The sequence below is a fragment of the Hemiscyllium ocellatum genome, chromosome 22 (assembly GCF_020745735.1).
Source record: "Hemiscyllium ocellatum isolate sHemOce1 chromosome 22, sHemOce1.pat.X.cur, whole genome shotgun sequence".
NCBI lineage: Eukaryota > Metazoa > Chordata > Chondrichthyes > Orectolobiformes > Hemiscylliidae > Hemiscyllium > Hemiscyllium ocellatum.
In genome coordinates this window covers 56,056,658-56,082,886 of record NC_083422.1, presented here as the reverse complement: position 1 = coordinate 56,082,886, position 26,229 = coordinate 56,056,658, and the positions used below count along the sequence as shown (strand labels likewise).

The window sequence follows — 26,229 nt, the reverse complement described above, 5'->3', positions numbered from 1 at the left end:
TTTCTTGATAAAAGGTGAAAGGAGATGGGAAAATAAGCCCATTCAATTTCCCTTAATTTCTATTAAATAGTCTTTATTCCATGAACAAGACATTTTTCATTTGAATTACATTGTGTACAGTATGGACTATGACAAAATACCAGTATCTTTATTTGCTTCTTGACTAATGAAAAAATATAAAAGCTGAAAACAGCTGATAACACCATAACAATGAACTTAATAACCACAGACAGAATATCTACATCCAAATAAAGAATGCAAGATGACTGCATATTAAAGGTTCACGATCATTTACACTTTACCAACACATGCACTCAGGGACTTAACTAGCAAGCGTATATTTTAAAAAATAATGTCATAGGAAATGGGAAGGAACTTCTTGATAAAAACCCATTCTATCCAAGTTACACTGGAATGTGATACTGTACTTAAACAAGATTGAAATACAATATTACTCAATGCATTGAGCAATACACAAAATTAAATGTTATATTATCCCTTTTGAAATTTTAACCCTTAAACTTCCCTTCACCCCACCTGTTCCTGTTCAGACATCTTTTCAAAATGAATGCGACAACATTTACAAGTGTAACTTAGATGGTTAACCTTAAGAGGTAAAAGATTACAACAGTGATATTGAATTTATAACAAAATCAGAGGAGGTCTACAACTATCTAACCCAATGAAGTGCATGTTACCTGCCAGAAGGGATCAACGATAAGAATTCAAATAAGTAACAGGGCAGAAAAGAAGCATTTAGCCAGTTTGAAATCTGAAACCAATAGACTGGCTATTGCCACATGACTGTCTGAGCTGTCTGCAATTAAGAAGCCACCGAATTAAAGTTGATCTAAACAATTAAGAAATTGAAGACTTCTTTTCTTCTCCAAATTGAGAGCGTATTTCATTTTCTGTCAGTGCATTAGTTTTGATCAGCATACTTAAAGAACAATCATTGCACTGTATCAGGACCTTAACTAACAGGTTACTGGAATGGATACTGATCAGACCAGGGCAATCTAATGTCCCCTTAGAATAAGCTTACCCATTCAGATCACATTAACTGGCTATAAAAATCAGTGAAGCCCTTATGTGAAGAGTTTGACTTATATTTCTGCAAGATGTAATAGATGTTTAACAAACCTAATTACTATTTTCAGACAATGTGAGTAAATTGTGTTCTCACTTATTGGTTGATGGTTTACTTTACAAACTCAAGGGACTTCAAGATCACACAAGTATTGACAAAAATAGAAATCTGTCCTTCATGGAACCATATGAATTTACAAGTGAGGTGTTTGTGGACAACTATCAGTCATGGATTAGTGTTACTGGTTCAAAAAAAATTTAAAAATTATACAACCATGCAGTTGATAAATATTTTTAAAAAATATCTCAACTAAATGCAACCTTTTTCTTTTATTTTGTTGTTGACTGGCCAGTTGTTAATTTCCAGTTTTTTGTTCTCTGATTTCCAACATTTATAGATTAAATCTTCATCCAAACAGCTCAGTTATCGATGGTTGCAACCTGTTATTGCTGGCAATAGAGTAAACTTGCGTGATTGATATACTTAATAACAGTACTGAGATACTAGCCCTCAAACTTTAAAAACCAAACAAGCTTGTCAGCAAACTACTGCCACCAGAATTCAGCCTAACATGTCAGGCACATGGATAGTTATTGGGATATTTTGAGAACCTTGACTCTTAACCAGCCAGCAGAGGCCATTAACAAGCATCTGCAGTGGTCCGGAACCTTTGAATAATCTTTACTACCACTTTACTACCAGTTTGATTTAAATGTGCACTAATAAATCACTTACTTGTACATAAATTAAATACCTTACAAAGTAATGAAAAAGCCTAGTCAATGGGATAGAATGATTTTATCCAAACTTTAAACATTTATGAGAAGCAACTGCGCAAAGAATAACAAAAAATCTTGATGCATTGTGCATAAAATATTCACTGGTGGTGAATGGTAATGAAGAACAAGATATAATTAAAAAGCAAGACCAAAAACTGTTGAGTTAAGGAGAGCACTTTAGCTTAATAAACAGTAAAGACTAGGGCAAAAAAACACACTAGAGACATGTAAAGCACTATCATGAGTAATATGGCTAAACAGGGATCAAACAAAGTGAAATCTACTTTACTTCATAAAGGAAATCATTGCTGCTTATTTTTCATCTACTATTTATGTTTATTACTTAAATAGGAATAATGTTATAATACTGAAAAAACAAAGACCAAGTTAGAGCTCAGTTTGGTCTGCTATAAAATTTGGGTCTACTGTCTCTCACACATACACATGTAACCGTTTAATATGTTTGATCACCTATTCAAGACTGAAAACAAATTGAGTCCACCATGCTTGCTATATCAGCTGCAGACTCTGGAGTTCTCTATATCAACTGCTTGTTTTCTCCATAGTTAAAGCTTGGACACACTCAGATTTCAACATCACAACACAATTTTATTAGGCAGAAAATCTAGGGGATTGTGTGCCAGTCTGGGTTCCTTCACAGGGACATTTCTGTAGAAATACACTTAAGTCAGAACACATCTGCACGACAGTGCCACAAAATGTTTGGTGAGTGCTTCACTAAGTTATGACAAACTAGGAACCATTTTCTAGATTGTTTCTTAGCTAGTGCTGTACAGCTCGATACAGTTTTTTTTAAGGATGTCTGCCTTCACTGTAATTGAGGTTTTGTGAACATACAGTAGTGTTATTTAGCATTTCGTGACAAAGGATATCCTTGCCAACAGGAAGAATGGGAAGCAAGCAAAGCTACACGTTGTCATGAAGATCCAAACACAATTTTAGAAGTTGTAGCAATCTCACGCACTTGGTAACTGCTGCAAATTGACCGTATATTTTATTCAATCCAACTGAAATTAGAGATTTGCCACTTCCTCTCAAGAATAAAGATACTGGTGTACCAATATCAACAATAACGAAAGGCCTGAATTGCAGTCAGGCCATTGTTGCGTGCAAAGACTTGCGTAGCTGAAAGGGTCCCTTGAGTTTTACTCTGATGTAAAACACCTTTGCACCCTCAACTACTGCCGTTTACAAGGTCCAACAATATTTAATGATTCAAATAAGCTAGTTACGGTTACTAAAATCTACATTTAAAAAGGTGGCTCCCTCTTATTGAAATCATGTAGGACAGTGGCTATTCACACTGAAAATCGTTCAAAGATCTGATCAGAATTATAGCAAATAAATAGTTAAGGAATCGGTCAAACATACAGATAATTTCACTAACAAAGTAATCACAGTATGGTCAGGGACTGAAATACAAGGGTCAAATTTAAGTTACTCCTTCCTCATGGAAACCTAGAGAAACCCTCAAGATCAGGATTTGCCCTCCTGAAATACCAATCGTAATTGTGGACCCACTACCTTTTGAGAAATTGCACTGCTACATTTTTGGGTTGAGTTTATTTGCAAGCACCTGTTGAGTTTATTTGCAAGAGTTATCCTGTGCCTCCACCGTTTTGAGCTAGTGACGGCTTCAACAGTTTGGAGAAATGATGCTCCAGGACTATGCACAACCATTAGGAGTAGAAAGGAAAATCAAATCATTCCCTTTGTACAATTCATTCCAGTTCAATTAAGAAAATATATATTTATTGGTACACACTAAACTGGATACAGTTCTCTGCGAAGGGGCACACAAACCAGAACAATTTTAAATAGAAGAGATTCTTTCAAACCACAAAAGGAAGGGATGGGAGATTAGTGTTTCCTATTATAAAACGTATCTTGATGATCAAAACATGTAACCGACTGTGACAATTATAATTTATTTTAAACCTTGCAGCAAAAAAAAGGCATGTTCCATAAGAGTTATTATTGCACATCAGTCCATGAAATTTTTAGCACACCACCATCTGAAGGATTGTACAAAAGATGCACAGACTGATGTATTGTAGCAACATTCATAGAACAGATACAGTATTTATAAAAGCGCTATGGAAATTCAGGTAGTGTATCGGAGCTATAGGACTTCCAGATTTCTTCTTGGTACATAGCTAAAACTGTGAATGGTAGTGAAGGTTTTGGTCAGGACGATTAGTGTCATCAAGCTAGGAACGGTCTCTTTTGGTTCCCCCCTTTGCGCTTAGTAGCAGTTTCATTTCTTCTTTGCATGGACATTTTTGCAGACCCAGTTCATTCCATCCTGAAAAATATTAAATTACACAGCAGGATTCAGTGCCTTTTAGCAAGTGTAGGTGAGTGCTAAACCAAAATTCAATTTCCTGAACAGGTGTTGCTGACAAACCCACTTGTGTACTCACTCAGCATTTTGAATAAAGGGTGAACAAATGAGAAGTCTTGGAGCTCCCCTACCTTGAAACACATCACCCCAGTGGACCACAATAGCTTTGTGCAGCCCAAGTGGGGATCTTGAAGGTACTGAATGGAAGATTCAGGAAATCTTTATTCCAGACAGAGATTTCTCTCAGCACTTGGGCAATGGCATAGGAATTCCAGACAATCCATTAGGACTGGAATGAGAGTTGGGTAATAGCAACTTGATCTACCTTTAATGACAGCAATATCCTATGAAATTAAGCTTCTGGTGTGTGAGACACATCCAAATAATTCACCTGCATGGTCTAGGAATTCTGTGAAGGTGAAAACAACAACAGATTCTTCTAACCTAATAACAACATGAATAATTAAGAGGTGGATTTGTGGCAAAGAGTAGAAATGATTAGAGAGAGAAAAGTCTTTGTTTACGCTGAACTGTGACTGAGTTCAGAGTCCTACATCCAACCACGTTCAGCTTCATGAATGATATTTCCTTTATAAGATGATCAGAAGTGGGGATGTTTCCTGATGATTCAGTTGCATTTTCATTCCCACTTACAATTTCTCAGATAATGATACAGACTTCGCCCACAAACAGCAAGATTTCGCTGCCAAGTGGGAAATAACATTTGCAGTAGGCAATAAGCATCTCAAAGCAGAAAATGTCTAACTTGACAACATTGACATTAACACTGTTGACTCCCTTACCGTGAACATCCTGTGGTCATCACTGATCTGAAGCTTAGATGAACAAGCCACAGAAGCTACAAAACAGATCAACAGGCTGGGTATTCTGTGATGAATATCTCATTTTCTTGCTGCCCAAAGCTTTACACCACAAGGTGTAAGTCAGGAGTTTGTTGGAATACTCCTCACTTGCCTGGATGATGCATTTCCAGTAACACTCCAGATGCTTCTCTGTCCAGGGCAAAGCAGACCACCTGGCTGCCACTACACCCATTATCTTAAATACGTACTCCCTGCATCACTGGCATATTGCACAATGCAGTTACAATCTACAAGGTGCAATGCAGCAACTCACCAAGGTTTCAACACTGCCCCCTAAATACATGGCTTTCACTGCAGCAGATGCACCACCTCCAAGTTACACATCATCCTGAGTTAGAACAATATCACTGTTCCTTCACTGTCATTAGTTCAACATTCTAACAGAATTAATGGAGCATCTTCAAAGCAGTGGAAGTAGATATCTCACCCCAACCTTCACATGGGAAAAATGTTTGCAAAACAAATGGTCATTTTGCCAACAATGTCCACATCCAAGTGAAATAAAAACCCTCAAAAGGAGGAAATTAGCATTTTACTTTATATGTTGCTTTACCAAAGTGCCTTATTAAGACTTTGATAAAGCCATCATGACTGGAGCTTGAAAATAATATAGATGGGAGGTCACATGGGAATTATACTCGAGGATACATTGAGAGTTTTTTAAAAATTAGATTCCCTACAGTGTGGAAACAGGCCCTTCGGCCCAACCAATCCACACCGACCCTCCAAAGAGTAACCCACCCAGATCTATTTCCCTCTGACTAATGCACCTAACACTATGGATAATTTAGCATAGCCAATCCACCTGACCTGCACATCTTTGGACTGTGGGAGGAAACCGGAGCACCCAGAGGAATCCCACGCAGACACAAGGAAAACATGCAAACTCCACACAGGCAGTCACCCGAGGCTGGAATCGAACCTGGGACCCTGGTGCTGAGGCAACAGTGCTAACCACTGAGCCACCATGCCACCTTCTGTATTTGGAAGCACTAGCCACCACATACACAATAGGTTTTCATGTGACTTGGCCAATGTTGTCCATCTCATACGCTTCAGGCAAGGATATCCAGAAGCACTGTATATTGGCAAGACCATGTAGACGCTACGACAACAGATGAATGGATATCGTGAAACAATCGAAAAACAGGAATATTCCCTCCCAGAAGGGAACACCTCAGCGGTCAAGGACATTCAGCTCGCAATCTTCAGTAAGCATCCTCCAAGGTGGCCTTCGAGTCTCGTAACAACGTAGAATCACCAAGCAGAAACTGATAGCCAAGTTCCGTACCCATGGAAGATGGCCTCAACTGTCATCTTGGGTTCATGTCACACTACATGTGACCCCAAAACACTTTTATATTTGTAAAATCTTCCTTACTGTCCTGTTTTGACATCATCATGTGGTGGGGGAGCTCTGCGGGTCTGGCAGCATCTGTGAAGAGAAATCAGAGTTAGTCTTTCGGGTCCAGTGACCCTTCCTCTGATTCTTCTTCACAGAAGCTGCCAGACCTGCTGAGCTTTTTCAGTAGCTTGTTTCTGTTCAGTGTTATTCTAGTCATTTGGTTTGTCTCCAGCAACACCTTATTTTTAAATTTTCTGTACTTTTCTCTCTGACTCATTTAATTGGATTATAGGTCATCCTTTCAATCGTTTCACAGCTATTGCCACTTTTACTTACACGCTGTAACACTGTCTTGGTCACTTGCAGAGACTTATGATTTGATACTGTACTTGCACATTTGATCTTTTAATCTCACTGTCCATAAATTCTGTGTGTTTCCCTTTCTCATTGCCTGATGAAGGGGCTATACTATGAAAGCTTGTTAATTCAAATACCATATATACTTGAGTTATAGTTTAATTTCTTTGACTACTGTTTAAAGGTTAAATTTATGGAGTTGACTTTCACATGGATACCACTTTTGAGGAGCTAAAATGCATGCCAATCAAAATTCATACTGTATCATTAGAAACCCAATTGATTTCTAAACGGAAGAAGAACAGTAATTCTGGAAACCTAGAGCACAGTGCGACAGCCAGTAAAGTGACAGACCTGGAGTGGAGTAGGACAACCAGCAGACTGGAAAGCTGGAGTTGGCACACTGACCCATTAATTTTGAACTGTTTCCTTTGAAGAACTAGGATCAAGTTTTACACAAGATATATGGAAAATTTCAGATCTTTTGGCCAACAATAGGGGGTTGACATTTGCATGAGATCAAATATTGCTCGAGTATATGTGGTAAACCTGTTAAGTCATAACCTGGTGTTATGTGATTATTAAATATATTCAAGAAAGATAGATATTTTTAAAAGATTTTAAAGGCATGAACAGGGTTTGGAGAGAGCAGGAATATGATATTGAGACAGAGGATGAGCTATGATCACAATGAACAGCAAAGCAGGCTCAAAGGCTGAATTGTCTACTCCTGCTCCTAGTTTCTATGTTAACTGGAGATTTCTAGGAAATAAACTAAAACATTTGATTAATATTTTGCCATTCTTTGGGATTAATATTCTGTAGGTAGAAATAATCTGAGTGTCTCTAGGACAACACAGTTCAATATTCTGCTCCCAAGCCATGCTCAGTATTTTCAAGAAATTGTCACACCCCTGTTAGTGTAATCTAAGAAGGATGACAATACACAATGTACACCATAATTATTGCATACTTTCTGGATATAAAAGAAAGGAATTGCAGCAGCATACCTGCACACCTTCTCCTGTCAGTGCAGAGCAAGACTGGATTTGCCAAACACGGTCACGAATTGTGTGCAGATTCAATCCCTCAGCTATTTCGGATGCTGGGGCAGCTGTAAGCAAGTCCTGTTTGTTGGCAAATACGAGAACAGGAACACCACTCAGCTTCTCTTCATCCAGAAGCTCAGCAAGTTCCTGAAAACATATTCAAATAAAAACGTTCTTTTTATTCATTCACAGGATATAGGCACCTCTAGCCAGGCTGGCATTTATTACCCATTCATGATTGCCCAGATGTCAGGGGTTTTCTGACAATTATTTAGTAAGTGCACCAATTGAACCTTGTTATCCCTACAACACTTTACAGTATCAGGACCATAACTAGCATTTTAAAGTGTAAGAATCCTATGCAAATAAGCACCCAATTTCAAAAGCGAATTCAGAGATAAAAATGAGTTGCTTGGTTTGCCTTCATGCTTGTTTTCTCTCATACACATCACCTCACCTCATTACTTTAGGTGCATATTTATCCTGGATGGCTTCACTGCATATTATTACAGTCAAGAATGCCTAAACCATTCAATTTACAAAGCAAGGTAAATTTACAAAGTTCTTTATCTTCTTATCGAAGGAAAATAATGCTAAATTGAAACAGCAATTATCTTCTTAGTTGGGTCATTTAATATTTTAAATATACATAAGGAACAATTGATTTTTTAGCCTCCAATGCAGTATCATTCCATTGTGATCTCTTATCTCCTGAAGATTTTCCTTTCGTTTTTTATTGAGTTCTAAATATGCTGTCTCCTCACACTAAAAAGTCAACTAAAGACTCAACCTTGAATTAACTGTACTCTTTCTACTAATCTTCACCCATTAAGCTTCACTAATTTAGAATCAGGCGTAAATCGATTTCAAGCCAAAGGAAGAAATGCTGGGAAAAGTGATAAATTGATTAGTCAATGTGCAGGTGGTTTAAAAAAAGGACATTTTGCAATATGTATGTCAGAACTCACTCACAGCTGGAAAAAATACAAATGCATATCAATAACAAAAAAAGAATAATTTCTTACTCCCTAATTATTGTACCCACTTTCATTTTTACTTACTATGTACTTTGTCGTGCTGGTCAGATAGAGTAAAATGAAAGGAGCACTGCAGAGTCATGCTGTACCATATCATGGATTGATACAGCTGTGCATATAAAATTTCGGGAGGAAAAATAATGCTATTCACCTGCCCCGTTTCTTCAAATCTTTTTCGGTCTGCACTGTCAATGACGTAGATCTGGAAGAAAATTGCAATTGGTTTAAAAGTCAGAGAAGATACATTGCAAAAACAGTAAGAAAAATCCTTGAATTTTACAACTTAAAGAAAAATGCAGCTATTTAAAATGGCTTACAAACAGGCAAAAACTAAATGCTTTATTACCCACTTTAGAATAGAGATAATTCTTGCCTTGATCACAATAACAGCAATGAAAACCGAGCAAGATATTTACAACATATTGTTAGCTTCCTAACAATAATAATCCCGTCTAAATATTTCCACATAATAAAGAATAGGAACAAAGCAATCCCAAAGAAGGGTCACAAGACCAGGAATGTTAACTCGGCTTTCTCTTCACAGATGCTGCCAGATCAACGGAGCTTTTCCAGCAACTTCTGTTTTTGTTTCCAATTTCCAGCACCCACAGTTTTTTGGCTTTTTGTTTGAACAAAGCAGTATAGTTTTATCCTGCAAAAAACATTGCAGGTGCTGCGAATCTGAATCAAAAATGAAAATGTTGCAAACAGTGAGCAAGTCAGGTACTCGTGGTAAGAATGGAAGGTTAATGTTTCACATGCTTCTGTCAATACAGAGCTAATTTTTTTTGCTCCATTGTCAGTATTTTTGAGATTAGAGATTTTGAAAACATATATGAAGTTTACATTAGCGTCAGTTCTACATGCAATCAATGTGTGTGGAAAAATCCAATTTTATACTGTATAATGCAGTATGACTTTGGATATGGGTGTCACTAGCTTTTACTGCCCACCATATAAGGGGGGCATAAAGATTCCTCTGATTTTGGGGTGAATGAACAATATACTGTGTGCTAACTCAGTTAATGGTACTACCTAATACAGCACAAGTATTGAGATTGCTTCAGGCTAACTGATCTTTACACTTTCCTAATTCCAGAACAAGAACATATATATCTTTGAAACTGGGATACTCTCCTATTACATTGATACACATCATTGGTGAGCAATGCTAACTGCATTAACTTGAACGCCTTAGGTGTTTTAAGCTGCAAGATGAGTTTGACGAAAGAAAGTTCTTAGATTAGTTTGATCATATCCAATCGGAAAACTAAAGCTGCTAGCTTTACATGATAATAGCCAATAGTTTATGAATGAAGTTGCATTCTGGCCTTAACACATCCCCTGACATGCCATTCTAGCTATAGGTCAGTCATCTGAGCAATAAACAACAGGACTAATTTGGATAAAAATGACATACCAGCCATGACCCATTTAGTTCTCAACTGTTGTACACAAGTAATTTAGAGCTGATCGTGTGTAGTATTATATATCTTTCAGTTGAATCCATATTTCACCGATGAACCAGTTAGAAATGCAGAAGGGTGTCAATATACTTGGTGGGAAATTAGACTGACCTCAAAAATTGAGTTGGACACAGGAAGTCTGTAAAGACAACTTTCACACTTTACCCTTTTCTAAAAGAAATCATTAGAGAGCATCATGGTTTTTAAAGAATTATTCAGGTTGTTTTAATCTGGCAGTTAATGTTGTGGTTGTTCTAACTCAAAAACTAGGGTCTGGCATAGCTAGCATCAATACCAGTTACACTGAAAATGCAGCCAAGGATCAGTGAATCAATGTTACAGTAAGATGGTTTGCAATTACCTTACAAACATCAAGTTATATATTTAGAACAGACAAAAGAAACAAATCTACAAACATTTTTAAAAAAATTAATTTAAGAATTGCCTTTCAGGTCCTTGTGACAGATCTGTGAAGAGAGAAGGGCATGTTAGTAGGATGGCGATGGAACACTTGCCTTTATCAATCAAGGCATAGATTACAAAAGCAGGGAAGTCATGCTGGAGGTATATAGAACTTATCCCTCTTTACCTAAAATTACTCCAGCCTATTGGCTCCACAGCTCATGCTGAGACTTAGGGTTACAGAGAGAAGCACTGTAACCAGTTCGTATTTTTTTCCCAAAAACTACAAGCTCAGGTGCTGTGGATTTAGGCTTGTTTGCTGAGTCAGAAGGTTAGTTTTCAGACACTTCGTCACCATACTAGGTAACATCTTCAATGAGCCTCCGAATGAAGTACTGGGGATGTTGCCCACTTTGTATTTATATGCTTCAGTTTCCTAGGGTTGGTGATGTCATTTCCTGTGGTGACATCATTTCCTATGGTGATACCATTTCCTGTTATTTTTCTCAGGGGGTGGTAAATGGGATCCAAGTCAATGTGTTTGTTAATAGAGTTCCAGTTGGAATGCCATGCTTCTAGGAATTCTCGTGCGTGTCTCTGTTTGGCTTGTCCTAGGATGGATGTGTTGTCCCGGTCGAAGTGGTGTCTTTCCTTATCTGTATGTAAGGATACTAGAGAGAGTGGGTCATGTCGTTTTGTGGCTGGTTGATGTTCATGTATCCTGGTGGCTAGTTTTCTGCCTGTTTGTCCAGTGTAGTGTTTGTTACAGTTCTTGCAAGGTATTTTGTAAATGACTGAAAAATGTGTTGCTGGAAAAGCGCAGCAGGTCAGGCAGCATCCAAGGAGCAGGAGAATCGACGTTTCGGGCATAAGCCCTTCTTCAGGAATTTTGTAAATGACATTAGTTTTGCTTATTGTCTATTTACGGTTCATCAAGTTCATTAGCTGCTGTTTTAGTGTGTTGGTGGGTTTGTGGGCTACCAATTGCTGTACTTGAAACTAGGGAGCATTGACATGACCAATCTATCCTCTGCATTAATGATAAGCCAACAACATTTGATACTAGGAGAAAGTGAGGACTGCAGATGCTGGAGATCAGAGCTGAAAATGTGTTGCTGGAAAAGCGCAGCAGGTCAGGCAGCATCCAAGGAGCAGGAGAATCGATGTTTCGGGAAACCTGCTGCGCTTTTCCAGCAACACATTTTCAACATTTGAGACTAATAAATTAAAATTCTATCAAATCTTGGTTACATTTTGTTTACATTAAAAGAGGAATTTTAATGACAGAGAGAACCAGTTTACCAATACTGGTAAAAGTCAACAGACAATAAGGTTGAATACAGAAGAGAACATGAGTAAACATGCAAATACTCACAAGCACATCAGTATTTTCAAAGTAGTTTCTCCAATACGGCCTTATCTTTCTCTGTCCTCCAATATCCCACACATTTAATTTGAAACCTTGAGATTGCACACTTTTAATATTAAATCCCTGGGAAGATAAGAAAGGAACTTATTTTATGAAGTTAGCGCCAGTGCAAGTTTACAATGAATCTAAATTAATTACAAACAAATCAACAGTCGATTAGTAACTGCAGTCATCATCACAAAGCTAAGTCCTACATCAGGCATTTTTGTTGAAATTCAAACCACCTCAAAAAAGAGAAAGTGCTCTGAAGGCCGGAGTGAGAGAAATTGTAGCACCGAAAGATATTGGATGTAGGACAGAACACGATTACAGAGGAATTTAAATAGCAGACAAGCAGTTAAAATTTACAGCATTAGGTGTGCCGGAGTCAATAAATGGGGTAAAAAAAAAGGATATGATGTAGAACAAGATACCCACTACAGAGTTTTGGGTTATCTAAAGTTTAAGGAGATGGAAGGTTAGCAGAGAATATGAACTGACATGTCCATCGATCTGGATAAGAATTTCAGCCATAAGTAGGAAGAAGAATGGATATAGGGGAATGGCGTTAGGGGGATGGAAATAATAGAAGAATACATTCAATTAAAACATCAGCTTTTGAAAGAAACATTCAGTATTCATAATTTATTTATTTTAAAAATCATATCAGAGCTCAAAAAACACTAGTAACTTTACTGACCTTCTTTTAGACAACATTTTTACGTTCCATGCCAATCCTGTCATAATCAAGAGCTGTCAACTCAGGGATTCAGTAATATGAGCGGAAATCCTCAAACTTGTCAACCGATGTAAAATTTATATTTAAATAATATTTAATATCTTTCTAAAGATTTAGCATAGACAGAGTGAAGAGGTTCAACATTCTATTTGTAGAATAAATCATAACGTACTCAAAGTTGAACACATCTTATTACAACATAAACTGATTCCATTGTTCTACATACATTCTCTTTATTCTAATCTCTGCAGTAAATAGTTGGGAATAATACAAATTATGAGGGACATTACTTACTCAGAAATTTAGGGCATAAACATGCTGTGCCACCTTAAATGAGGTCATTTTGTATGGCTTCTGTAGGATTAAGGGAGTTGAATACAATGCATAATTCATCTGAGGTTGGAGATTAATCATTGTTGTAGTGAAGGGCTAGGTAATTATCCACCTAATACAATGACTAAAGGATATTCCCCCAATTGGCTTGCAAACAATTTTCATTACACCAAAGAATCTCAGTACAATGTTCGTGTTTAAAACATACCAATCTTTCCACCATCTTCAATAGTGGAATAATTGCTACACAGATTATAGGCATGTTCCATTTTAAAATTGCAAAACTGATTACCAGAATGCATATTAATTGATAAGAATATACAATATGAAAACGTACGAATTCAGCCACTATTGGGAACCTATTAAAAAGGGCTTTCCAAATTACAACCCATGTTCTAGGTTCAGCCTGTGAAGAGGCTACGTGGTCCTATCCTCAACATGCATCCACACTCTTCTTATCACTGCTGTTAATTCCAGTACACGTTGTTCCTGCTCTTCCACTGCTGCACACTGTGGCAGGACTTCCCACATTAGGCATTTCTATTTATGCAATGTGCATTGATTCACTTGAAGCAGCAGCATGTGATGGCAGTGCTTAGAAGGGCCAGCTCGACCAAGATAAGAATTTGCCAACAGAATTGGGGAACAGCTGTAACATAAAGGGCTTGAACAAGAGTGGAAGGGGAGAGGATGACCAATTTGAACTGCCAGAAGATGGGGAAAGGAAAGTGTGTCCTGGTGAACTTGTGGGTACAAAGAAGGAATACAGCAAAAGGTCAAATGGCACCAAAGTAAAAAAAAAGGTCTGAGTAAAACCCAAACAGGTTTGGTATCACACAACTGTAAACAAAACCCAAAGACTTAAAGGTAAGCATTTAAATGATCACGATGAGAAAAAAAATTGAGCAATCCATCACTTAAAAGAATAACTATTTAATTCTTTTCTCCCATGATACACTTCTAGAGTTCACCACAGCAAACATATTTAAGGAATAGCACTGTAGGGTCTGTGAAAGCATCCTTCATTTCTGAGGACCATATAGGATCCACCTCATTTTACAAAAACCACCACAGTATGGATGCACATCTTAGAATTACAATAGGATTTGCAAAAGAAATGTTTATCACATGCAGTTGACATAATGTAGCATTTGGCTTAAAGACAACTTGTGGCTTTATGTGCAACTGAATTAAAATAAAATGGAGGTTTGGTTTAAAAAAAATTAAATTGTAAGCTTCTAAAATAATCAGATCTCCAAATCTAACTAAGTCATTGTGTGTAAAATACTGGTTTTAATTGCTAGTCATATCCTTTAAATAATCTGAGTGGTTACTAACTGCTTTAAAACAAAACAATAGTCAGCCAGGCTTGCTGCTTCAACTACAGATGAAACAAAAGGTCTTTTGAGTACACCTACAAATATCAGTGGGATCCATGGAGTAAATCACATCTCAACAGTGTCAGTCAATTATTTTCAGCTTCTTCAATGGTATCTAATATGAAACAGCAATATTGCTCAGCAGAAGCAGTGCGGACAGGGTACAAGGCAAACGGGTGAGCAAGGGAATATGCATTTCTCTTTATTCAAATGAGACAGCACCTTAATTGAAATACTGTGCAACACCAACTTTAATATTAAAATTTCATCTCAGAATTGACAAGCAGAAAGTCAAGATAAGTGGCAGTCAATCCAGGACAAATTAATCAACCATGTAGACACCTTTGTCAACATTCCTTGCGATTTTTTTTCCCCCACTGCTCAGACCTCTGAGGTCCATATGCAGATTGGCTTCCAGTAACGCTGATAAGTATGTGCAGCCTAGAGGAAACATTAACCATTATCTAATGATGCCCAGAGAATTGTTCTGGTGGTTCCAGGCACAGCCAACATCATAAACATGTCATAGGGGAAAACTTAAGAAGCAAACCAAATCCAATAATTTCTGCAGCCTCAGGTGTCTTTTTCTTGACCACAAAGGTGTCACATACTTTTGAATATTTAAGTACTGTATAGAGGTCAGTAGCACTTAAAGCTGCATTTACACGACAGATACATTCCCTTCAAATTACATATCTTGATATCTTTCTAAAAGATATCGCACACATTAAGGCTAAGGAAAACAATATTTTCTTTTTTGGAAACATTTGTCAATGTTTTCCATCCTAAGGATGAGTAAACATGGTTAGATCTCAACTAAAACTCTCTATATTCTGTATACGCCTAGACCACTTAGGCACTTCTGCAAATGTGTTGCTGGTCAAAGCACAGCAGGCCAGGCAGCATCTCAGGAATAGAGAATTCGACGTTTCGAGCATAAGCCCTTCATCAGGCCTTCCTGATGAAGGGCTTATGCTCGAAACGTCGAATTCTCTATTCCTGAGATGCTGCCTGGCCTGCTGTGCTTTGACCAGCAACACATTTGCAGCTGTGATCTCCAGCATCTGCAGACCTCACTTTTTACACTTAGGCACTTCCTCAGATTCAAATTATTAATTTCAACACCTGCCATCCATGGCCTCCCTAGTGGGATTGCCCCTAATTCAGTGGTAGAATGGCAATTTCCTGCTTTAAACCTATTCCTGTAGAAATTGATCGAGGTAGCCAAAACTGATTACACATATGACCGTTCCACCTAGCAGACAGATGGGATTTTCTTCTCATTAATTTGGGCTGAAATCTAATTCCAATCTCAGATGAAAATCAGAGTCTAACCCATCGCAACATGCAAATACACAGAACTATTTACAATTTTAAAAAAACCTTGAAATTACCACTTATGACAAATATTACCTGCGTGGGTGTGATGTGACTGATGTCTTCTGAAGCTAGCTGTTTAAGTAATGTCGTTTTCCCTGCATTGTCCAAACCCAAAAGGAGAATTCTAACCTCCTGATCAGGAGCACTCTTCAACTTACGCAAGATTGAGAGGAGACCCTAAGAAGAAGAAAAAGTCATCTTTAGCCACACATAAAAGACAGCTTTCTGGGTTTTACACTAGTGACCTACAAATCTAGGTGTTGAGAAGAATATAAACAAGATTCTCGATTTTAAAACTTGGTACACAGTGTGAAATTTATCAAACGCTAGTAGGAAAATTATCCAAATAACAGTGTGTCTATGTATGCATGCATGCTCCAACAGGGGATGGAATTATGCTAATTACTAAGCTGCCAAATGTCGCTGCACTTTCCCTTAAAAATTAAGATTAATTCCAGAGTCTCCTACTCTAACTCATTTTTCCACAGATACCTCATCTCCCCACTTTTTCCTGCCACTCAAATAGTCAAGTTTCTACAGCTAAAGTTCAGCATTGCTATTTTCTGATTTACATTATGTAATTAAGTTTAAAACTGTTGATAAAGGGTCGTGAGAACAATTACAGGGAGCAGTTGAGATGAATAGTATAGAAATGGTCAGTGAAAGCTAGTCAATCACAAGGGAGAATAGAGAATTATGAATGGTAGAGTTTGATGAGGAAATATGGAAGGCAGTTTGAGTGGAGCATAAACTGACACTGATTAGGCTTGATATGGAGGTGTTGGTACTGAACTGGGGTGAACAAAGTTATAAATCACACAACACTAGATTATAGTCCAACAGGTTTATTTGGAAGTAATAGCTTTTTAACTGATTAGGCTGAAGTATATTCCTGTCATGGTGAAAGGGAAGGCTGGTAGGTACAGGGAATGCTGGATAACTAAGGAAATTGAGGGTTTGGTTAAGAAAAAGAAGGAAGCATATGTCAGGTATAGACAGGATAAATCGAGTGAATCCTCAGAAGAGTATAAAGGAAGTAGGAGTATACTAAAAAGGGAAATCAGGACGACAAAAAGGGGACATGAGATAGAATTAAGGAGAATCCAATTTGCCAAAGCTAAGGGTTTTTACAAATATATTAAGGACAAAAGGGTAACTAGAGAGAGACTAGGGTCCCTCAAAGATCAACAAGGCGGCCTTTGTGTGAAGCCACAAAAAATGAGGGAGATACTAAATGAATATTTTGCATCAGTATTTTACTATGGAAAAGGATATGGAAGATATAGACTGTAGGAAAATAGGTGGTGACATCTTGCAAAATGTCCAGATCACAGAGGAGGAAGTGCTGGATGTCTTGAAACGGTTAAAGGTGGATAAATCCCCAGGACTTGATCAAGGGTACCCGAGAACTCTGTGGGAAGCTAGAGAAGTAATTGCTGGGCCTCTTGCTGAGATATTTGTGTCATCGATAGTCACAGATGAGGTGCCGGAAGACTGGAGGTTGGCAAACGTGGTGCCACTGTTTAAGAAGGGCGGTAAATACAAGCCAGGGAACTTTAGTGAGCCTGACCTCAGTGGTGGGTAAGTTGTTGGAGGGAATCCTGAGGGACAGGATGTACATGTATTTGGAAAGGCAAGGACTGATTAGGGAAAGTCAACATGGCTTTGTGCATGGGAAATCATGTCTCACAAACTTGATTGAGTTTGTTGAAGTAACAAAGAAGATTGATGAGGGCAGAGCAGTAGATGTGATCTATATGGACTTCAGTAAGGTGTTCGACAAGGTTCCCCACGGGAGACTGATTAGCAAGGTTAGATCTCACAGATTACAGGGAGAACTAGCCATTTAGATACAGAACTGGCTCAAAGGTAGAAGATAGAGGGTGGTGGTGGAGGGTTGTTTTTCAAACTGGAGGCCTGTGACCAATGGAGTGCCAAAAGGATTGGTGCTGTGTCCTCTACTTATTGTCATTTACGTAAATGATTTGGATGCGAGCATAAGAGTTAAAGTTAATAAATTTGCTGATGATACCAAAATTGGAGGTGTAGTGGACAGTGAAGAGAGTTACCTCAGATTACAACAGGATCTGGACCAGATGAGCCAATGGGCTGAGAAGTGGCAGATGGAGTTTAATTCAGGTAAATGCGAGGTGCTGCATTTTGGGAAAGCAAAACTTTGCAGGACTTATACACTTAATGGTAACGTCCTAGGGAGTGTTGCTGAACAAACAGACCTGGGAGTGCAGGTTCATAGCTCCTTGAAAGTGGAGTCGCAGGTAGATAGGATAGTGAAGACTGCGTTTGGTATGCTTTCCTTTATTGGTTAGAGTATTGAGTAGAGGAGTTGGGAGGTCATGTTGCGACTGTACAGGACATCGGTTAGGCCACTGTTGGAATATTGCATGCAATTCTGGTCTCCTTCCTATCGGAAAGATGTTGTGAAACTTGAAAGGGTTCAGAAAGGATTGACAAGGATGTTGGCAGGGTTGGAGGATTTGAGCTACAGGGAGAGGCTGTACAGGCTGAGGCTGTTTTCCCTGGAGCGTCAGAGGCTGAGGGGTGACCTTATAGAGGTTTACAAAATTATGAGGGGCATGGATAGGATAAGTAGACAAGTCTTTTCCCTGGGGTCGGGCAGTCCAGAACAAGAGGGCATAGGTTTAGGTTGAGGGGAAAGATATAAAAGAGACCTAAGGGGCAAATTTTTCACGCTGAGGGTGGTACGTGTATGGAATGACTGCCAGAAGATGTGGTAGAGGCTGGTGCAATTGCAACATTTCAGAGGCATCTGGATGGGTATATGAATAGGAAGGGTTTGGAGGGATATGGGCCGGGTGCTGGCAGGTGGGATTAGATTGGGTTGGGATAAATGGTCGGCATGGACAGGTTGGACCAAATGCTGTTTCCATGCTGTACATCTCTATGACTCTATGAATAGCCTGTGTGGTATATTTAACATAATCTTCCTACACACTATGACCAGGTCAGCTGATATCCATGGCTTTCTTAGTTTAAAAAATTTTGTTGGCACAACCAATTGTAAGCATTAAAATTAATTTTGGTGCATTCACATCTTTATGGGAAGGATCTTACATTTTCCCATTCTCGTTTTTTCAATCTATCCATTTCACAGGAGTAGCAGTTATGACTTGCCCTTCAAATTTTCACAGGAAAGCAGCAATTGGAAAAATTCAAAATATTCCTGTGCAGCACCACTCCCCAATTCCCATTATTCACTTTCTTGCATCTACAGTATATTACACAAAACACTAAGTGTGCCATACATCATTCAAGACACACTTCTTCAAAACACTTGGTCTCATGGTAACTACTTAACAACCAAAGGTAACTGGTAATCATTGCAAAAGTTTGGTTTCAAGATCTGCTGTCTCACCTAATTTCATTTGTAAAAGTGTCCCTCCTTCACTACCCAGAACAACAGAATTGATACCAGGATCCAGAGTAAAACTCTGCAACTCAGAGCCAGATTAACAAATCTATCATTTTGTGTTACGTATCTCAGGTACAGTATTGGGCAGACTGGCATAATGGCCAAATTACTATCCCAATTCTTTTAGTTGAGATGCCATTTATAAAAGATTTTTTTTATTTACCAGGAGCTTGTTCAACTGTCAGTTTGTTCCTATACTTAGCACCATTTTGCTGAAGGAATTTCAGCCAATTCTGATTTTATTATTTTATGGAATACCACACAGGAGAATAATTTGCTTTAAACTTATCAAATTCTTTCCAAATCTTAATCTGTCAACTTTTTCTTTTGTTCTCTCATAAAAGACAACTCAAAGGCCACTAAAGGCTTGTAACTTCTAATATTAAATGTGAGTCTATCAAGAATGTTATCCAATTACATCACTTTTGAAGTAGAGAACAGACCACAACCAAGCATGTGCCAGATGCTGTCAGTACCATAAGGACAGTGGACTGTTGGAATCAGTGACCTGAACACTAATAACCTGAAAGCGCTTGCCAGTTCCAATAACTTCAGCACATCCCTGGTAAGAACATCTTCCACATCTTTCCTTTAGTCAAACTGCATCACGCTACATTTATCTGAACTAAACTGTGCCTGACATTATTCCAGTGTCTCTGAATCCTTCAACATTGCAGCAAGCTATAAACAATCTTCAAGTTTAGACATCTAAATTGCTTTCTTTAAATTTATATAAACAAGCAATATTTCCTGCAATTCTCTGCAAACAATTGACCCTACAGAAAATAAGTAAACAGTAGATTCAACATTAGCGTTCATCCATCGCTCTACATTTCACTCGTGAGCTTAAATCTTTCTAGCATCACCAACATGAACTGTTCAGCTAAAGACAGCAACATGTTCTTGCAACAGGGAATCTAGTTTCAATCACTGTACCTTTGGCTCCATTGGTCAAACATTAAAATGTTTTATTGGAGCCAATTATTTTAAATAACATGCTCACTTAAATATAAATATGAAATTCAAATTGTACTATTAGTAACATTCCTAGTGATGTCTGCCTTATCAAAGGCACCTTTCTACCCATCCCTCTGGCATTCAGCTCCAGTGCTCAAGTCTGAATTAAGATTGTGCTGAAATCTGGAACCAAGCGGTTATTATAATGGAAATTATAAAAGAAGAATACCAATCCAGGACGCTATCAGATCTATCACCAGATAAATCTAAATCAATAGGATAGTGTCACACTGCTTCCCAGAAGCATGTCTGTGACATGTCGATTGGCGAGAACAAGGTCACTTTGATTATCTCATCACCTAACAAAAGGTTAGTCATCAGGTGGTACAGAACTTGGAAACTGATGTTAGTTTTGGTGGCTACTCTTGGTCTTGAGAAGTACCTAGTCTAGTTTAGACTACCTTGGATTGTCGTGGTGTTTATCACTAACACGTTGCTTTCAAAGACATTTTATTTCTCATTGAAGTGAGTAATATGGTGTATGAATTTGTGTCAGAGTGACATGAGATATTAGACCATATGTCCCTAAACCTCTCAAAAAGCAGATCACTTTGGTTATTCACAACAAGCAAAGTACTGAACATTTGCAACCAGCCTGCACTTACAAATCTTGCAACTCTAGATGTAATTTTGTAATTGGACAATGTTAGTTGGATAAGGCTAATGGATAATACAAGGAATTATACTGACAACCAATTTATAATTGTAGTTTGAGCTTCTAATGTGGCGCACTTATATGTACCTAAAACTGTATATATTAAATATATATTAATGCACAGTGCTCTGCTCTTTGCAAACAAAAAGAACATGTGCACACACTGTTTCAACTCAATAAACTAGGTCAAAGCCATTCTCTGGTTTATTTCTCAGGGCAATGCCCTCAATCAACCTGAGTGCAAGATGAAAAGCTTAGCGGCTGTAGCAGAATTGGGAGAGGTGATAGCGAGGTATTTTGCACACTGTCAGCAAACACATGGAACTTGGCAGTGTTTTAGATGATGTCACTGAACAGCAGCATGCAGATAAAATAGGAGGAACCAAAGATAGTCAGGAGATTCTGGAGACAGTTGTACAGAATTGGGAAAATAACCCATTTCAAATGAGCCTCTGACTATTGCTAGATGTTTGAAACTGAGAAATTGATAAGTGTGTCAATAAATGCAATCATGCCATAAGAACACCATCATATCACAAATCACCTTACAGGATTTACATTGCCAATCTTTTACCAGTGCTGGGACATAATCCTGGAAATCCAAATTAACCCCACTGAGAAAGCACCATGACATTGAATAATCGCAATGTGAAGCACCCCCACCATCATTCCACCCCGGCTGCAGGATAATGTATTGTGCAGAATACGGTGATATCCTAATCGTTTCATAACAGCTCATCTTTCAAATTCCTATCCTATAAAAGATACTTGCTGCAATTCCATATCTCTTCAACATTTTAAGGATGATCACTGTTAAAAATACTTCTCTACAGCAGGATGCTTGTTACCATACAGTCCAATTTCTCCCCCAGTGAAAACTAATTAATATAAAATTCAAATACAGCCACTACTACAATTGGCAGAGAAACAGAGAATGGGGATTAGGCCATTCAACCTTTTGAGTCTGCTCTCTGATTCAATGTGATCATAGCTGATCACCCAACCAGTATCTGCTCCCTATCTTTTCCCATACCAGTTGGTCCATTTAGCCCTAGAAATTACATCACAATGCTTCTTGAAACCATTTAATGTTTTTGCCTCTAACGTTTCTGTGGCATAGAATTCCACAGATCACCACTCTCTGGGTGAAAAAGTTTTTAATCTCACTTGTTTACATTTGTATCCTTAAACTTTAAATCACTGGTTCCAGTCATTAACATCCTTCCTATGCTTACCCTGAGTAATCCTGCTTAAATAAATCAGTCTACCCTTAGTGGCGGGGAAATTGCTGGAAGCTATTCTGAAGGACAGAATTAACCTAAGTTTAGAGAGGCGAGATTTAATCAGGAGCAATCAGCATGGTTTTGTTAAAGGGAGGTCTTGCATGACCAGCTTGAAGAATTTTTGACTTGGTGTCTAGTTGTGTACTTGAGGGCAACGTATTTGCTTTAGTTTACTTGGATTCAAGCAAGGCTTTTGGTAAGGTCCTGAATGGGAGACAGATAACAAAAAGAAATAGGCCAAGGGATCCAAGGAAATTTGGAAGTTGGATCCAGAATTAGTTGAGTGGCAGGTAGAGGGGTATTTATGTGACTGGAAGTAGATGTCCAGTGGAGTTCTGCAGTGATCAGTGCTTGGCCACTTGATGTTTGTCATACATATAAACGATCGAGGCTTGAATGCAAGAGGACTAATTAGCAAGCTTGCAGATTATATGAAAATTGGTGAGGTGATAAACATCGAGACAACCGGAGATCACAGAAGGACATAGACAGGCTGGTCAGATGGTCTGATCAATGGCAAATGGAATTTAATTTAGATGTGAGGTGATGTACTTGGGCAGGACTAACAATTTGTGGGATGAATTCCTGATGAAGGGCTTATGCTCGAAACGTCGAATTCTCTATTCCTGAGATGCTGCCTGGCCTGCTGTGCTTTGACCAGCAACACATTTGCAGCTGTGATCTCCAGCATCTGCAGACCTCATTTTTTACTTAACAATTTGTGGGAGTCCACAAAGAAAGCACAGTATCAGAGGGACCTTTCCATACATGTCCATGGGTTCCTTAAGGTATCAGAACAGGTGCATCAATAGTTGAGAAGGTATGTGGAACACTTGCCTTTATTAGCTGAATCATGGATTGTAAAAGCAGTGAGATTATGCTGGAAATATATAAAAAGTTGGTTAGACCAAAGTGAGCGTATTTTACACAGTTCTGGAATTCACATTGTAAGAGGGATGTGACAGCGCTAGGGAAGGTTTGGGGATGCGGGTGGGGGAAAAGAGATTTACCAGGACGATACCTGGGTTGGAGAGTTTTAGCTACGAAAAGGGATTGAATAAAGAAGGGTTGTTTTCCTTGGAACAGAGATGAGGAGAGGCAGCTGTGATTGAGATGTATAAAAATTGTTGGCATAAATATTTTTTACAGACAGAACTTTTTCCTTTGGTGGAGAGATTAATGACAGGGGGCAGAGATTAAAAGTAAGGAACAGGATATTTACAGGGGATGTGAGGAAACCTTCCTTGCCACTCGGAAGGAATCTGGAACTCTGTCCTTAGGGGAGATAGAGTCAGAAACCATCATAACATTTAAGCATTTGGATATGCGTTTGTGATGCTAAGTCTTTCAAGATCATTGATCAAGTGCCGGAAAATAAGATTGGAATAATTAGGTGTTTGTTTTTGACCAATGCAGATTTTAGGGGCCAAAAAGCCTTTTTTCCATACTGTAGACCTCAACAGCTAATTTTACACTATTTCAGAGGGAACAACTTATTTTCTTAATCAATTCACCACCAACAGGCAAAGAATTTGAGAATTCTAAATGCAAGCTTGATAATTATAAGCTGGAAATAAAGATAATATAGGAACAGAGAATTAATTAGCTACCACAGTTCAGCAACAACACTAAATTCAGTTTTAGGGATCCGAGGAGAAAAGACAAAGGCTAATTCTCAGGTAACAGTTACCTGAAAAGATTTCAGACCATACACACTTTTGGAATAGTTACAACATAGAAACGGTCAGGTGGTTCACCACATAGGTCTCTGGAAGTGCAACTCAGCTGGTCCCACTCCAGTGTCCTCTCCTTGTAGCCCAGCAATTATTTTCTGTACTCTTTGTTGAATCAGAATCAGAGTGCAGTGCTGGAAAAGCACAGCTGGTCAGGCAGCATCCAAGGAGCAGAAGAATTGATGTTTCATGCCTAAGCTCAGTCAGTTTACTTCTGAATAATACCATTGATTTAACAGCTGTCTTACTCAGTTTTTTAAAAAAAAATCACCATCCTACAGATTCTGAGGTGCCCTATTTCTTTGTGTCAATATGATACCACTGATTTAACAGCTGTCTTACTCCGTTTGTTTTCAACTACCATCCTGTTAATTCAGAGGTGCCGTATTTGGTTGTGTCATATTGAGAACTTTATAAGTAATTATTTTTAAAAACAACAACTTACAATCATTAGATCTCACTTTAAAATTGCACCGTGACTCTGTAAAGTTTACTTTAGAATAATCTAGGATACAAAGTAATTACAGTCCTTTTGATGAGTCATTAAACCTCCGACAGTGTCTCAGCTCCAAGAGTTGCAAATAAGTTATTCTAGTATTATGACCAAATATTCCCCCTCAAATCAAACCACCTAAAATTAAACAAAATCACCATGTTGATATTTGTGGGCACATTCTGTGAACAAACTAGATGTTTCATATGACTATATATTAAGACAAACACAAAAATAAGTAATTGTATAGCATATTAAAATGTAATAACCTAAAATATAACTGCAAATCTTTAATAATTAAAAGGAGAACATGACCAGAAAATTAATCAAATAAAAACAACAAACTCATTGAATCATGAGTGAGTTGAAAATGTGTTGCTGGTTAAAGCACAGCAGGTCAGGCAGCATCCAAGGAACAGGAAATTCGACGTTTCGGGCATAAGCCTTTCATCAGGAATGAAAAACTTTTTCATTCCTGATGAAAGGCTTATGCCCGAAACGTCGAATTTCCTGTTCCTTGGATGCTGCCTGACCTGCTGTGCTTTAACTAGCAACACATTTTCAACTGTGATCTCCAGCATCTGCAGACCTCATTTTTTACTCATTGAATCATGACCCTACCCATTTATTCAACCCAGGAAGAGCAATGAGGATCACATTAGGTTCGCATATCTTGAAGAAAATAAAAGATCATAGCTCTGAATGAGCTGATATGGAGAAAGTGAGGACTGCAGATCAGAATCAAAAAGTGTGGTGTGGCTGAAGCGCTTATACTTGAAACATCGACTCTCCTGCTCCTCGGATGCTGCCAGACCGTCTGTGCTTTACCAGCACCACACTTTTTGAAGTGGTTGACAAACCTAACTGGAGGAATTTAGTTGTAATTCACTATTCTAACTGGCGTGTGGAGACAAATGGGAAGAAAACAAGGCGGCGTTGCACGGTGGGGGAACACAGATGGAGCACACACAGCGGGGTCTGCAGGGTGGGGGGTGTTCAGGGGAGAACACTGAGTGCTGGTGGAGGGGGGTGTGAGTGAGCGATCATTCCCAGACTTTAAAAACTCCCCGCCCCCCCAACACTGGAGCTCGGGGCTCCCGCCACCAACACCGCTCCAGCAAAAAAACCAGAGGGGTGCAGGAGGGAGCGAGGCCTGTGGAGCGGGCGGTGTGGGATTACGAGGCCCCCTGTCTCTCTCTCTCCCTCGCCGCTAATCCCTGGGCCTGGGCCTAGCTCCACACACTCTCTCCCCCCGCAGCCTGAGCTCGGCCGGCCATGGCGTCACAGCAACCGCTCACTTCAGGGCCAGGAGCCAGGGCCCCAGGCCTCGGAGAGGGAGAGGGAGAGGGAGAGGGAGAGGGAGAGGGGCAACTAAACAAACACCCCGCTCCAACCCGGAGAGAAACGCGGCCGGCCTTTCACCCCCTCCCCGCCCGGTTCGCCCCTCACTCACCATCTTGTCCTCCTCAGAGCGACGGGGTAACTAGGGGCGGCGACGTCAGGACGCAATGACGCACGGGCTATGCGTCATCACGCTGTCCTCAAGACCATGTGACCATCACCAGCCCCGCCTCCTCGTCCACG

At 38.9% G+C, this 26,229-nt stretch overlaps 1 protein-coding gene across 2 annotated transcripts; it reads right to left on the bottom strand.

Annotated features, from left to right (window-relative positions):
- Positions 1 to 56: 56 nt before the first annotated feature.
- Positions 57 to 26,160, bottom strand: arl3b (ADP ribosylation factor like GTPase 3b). Of its 2 annotated transcripts, XM_060842246.1 has the most exons (7): positions 26,099 to 26,160; positions 16,047 to 16,190; positions 12,150 to 12,266; positions 9,058 to 9,108; positions 7,831 to 8,016; positions 6,500 to 6,553; positions 57 to 4,195 (listed from the first exon to the last, which is right to left on the bottom strand). In XM_060842246.1, exons 1-6 carry the CDS (start codon positions 26,099 to 26,101, stop codon positions 6,518 to 6,520), a joined length of 537 nt encoding a protein of 178 aa, XP_060698229.1. In that variant the 5' UTR covers positions 26,102 to 26,160; the 3' UTR covers positions 57 to 4,195; positions 6,500 to 6,517. The 2 variants fall into 2 exon arrangements, with proteins under 2 accessions (XP_060698229.1, XP_060698228.1); XM_060842245.1 differs by lacking the exon at positions 6,500 to 6,553.
- Positions 26,161 to 26,229: the final 69 nt, after the last annotated feature.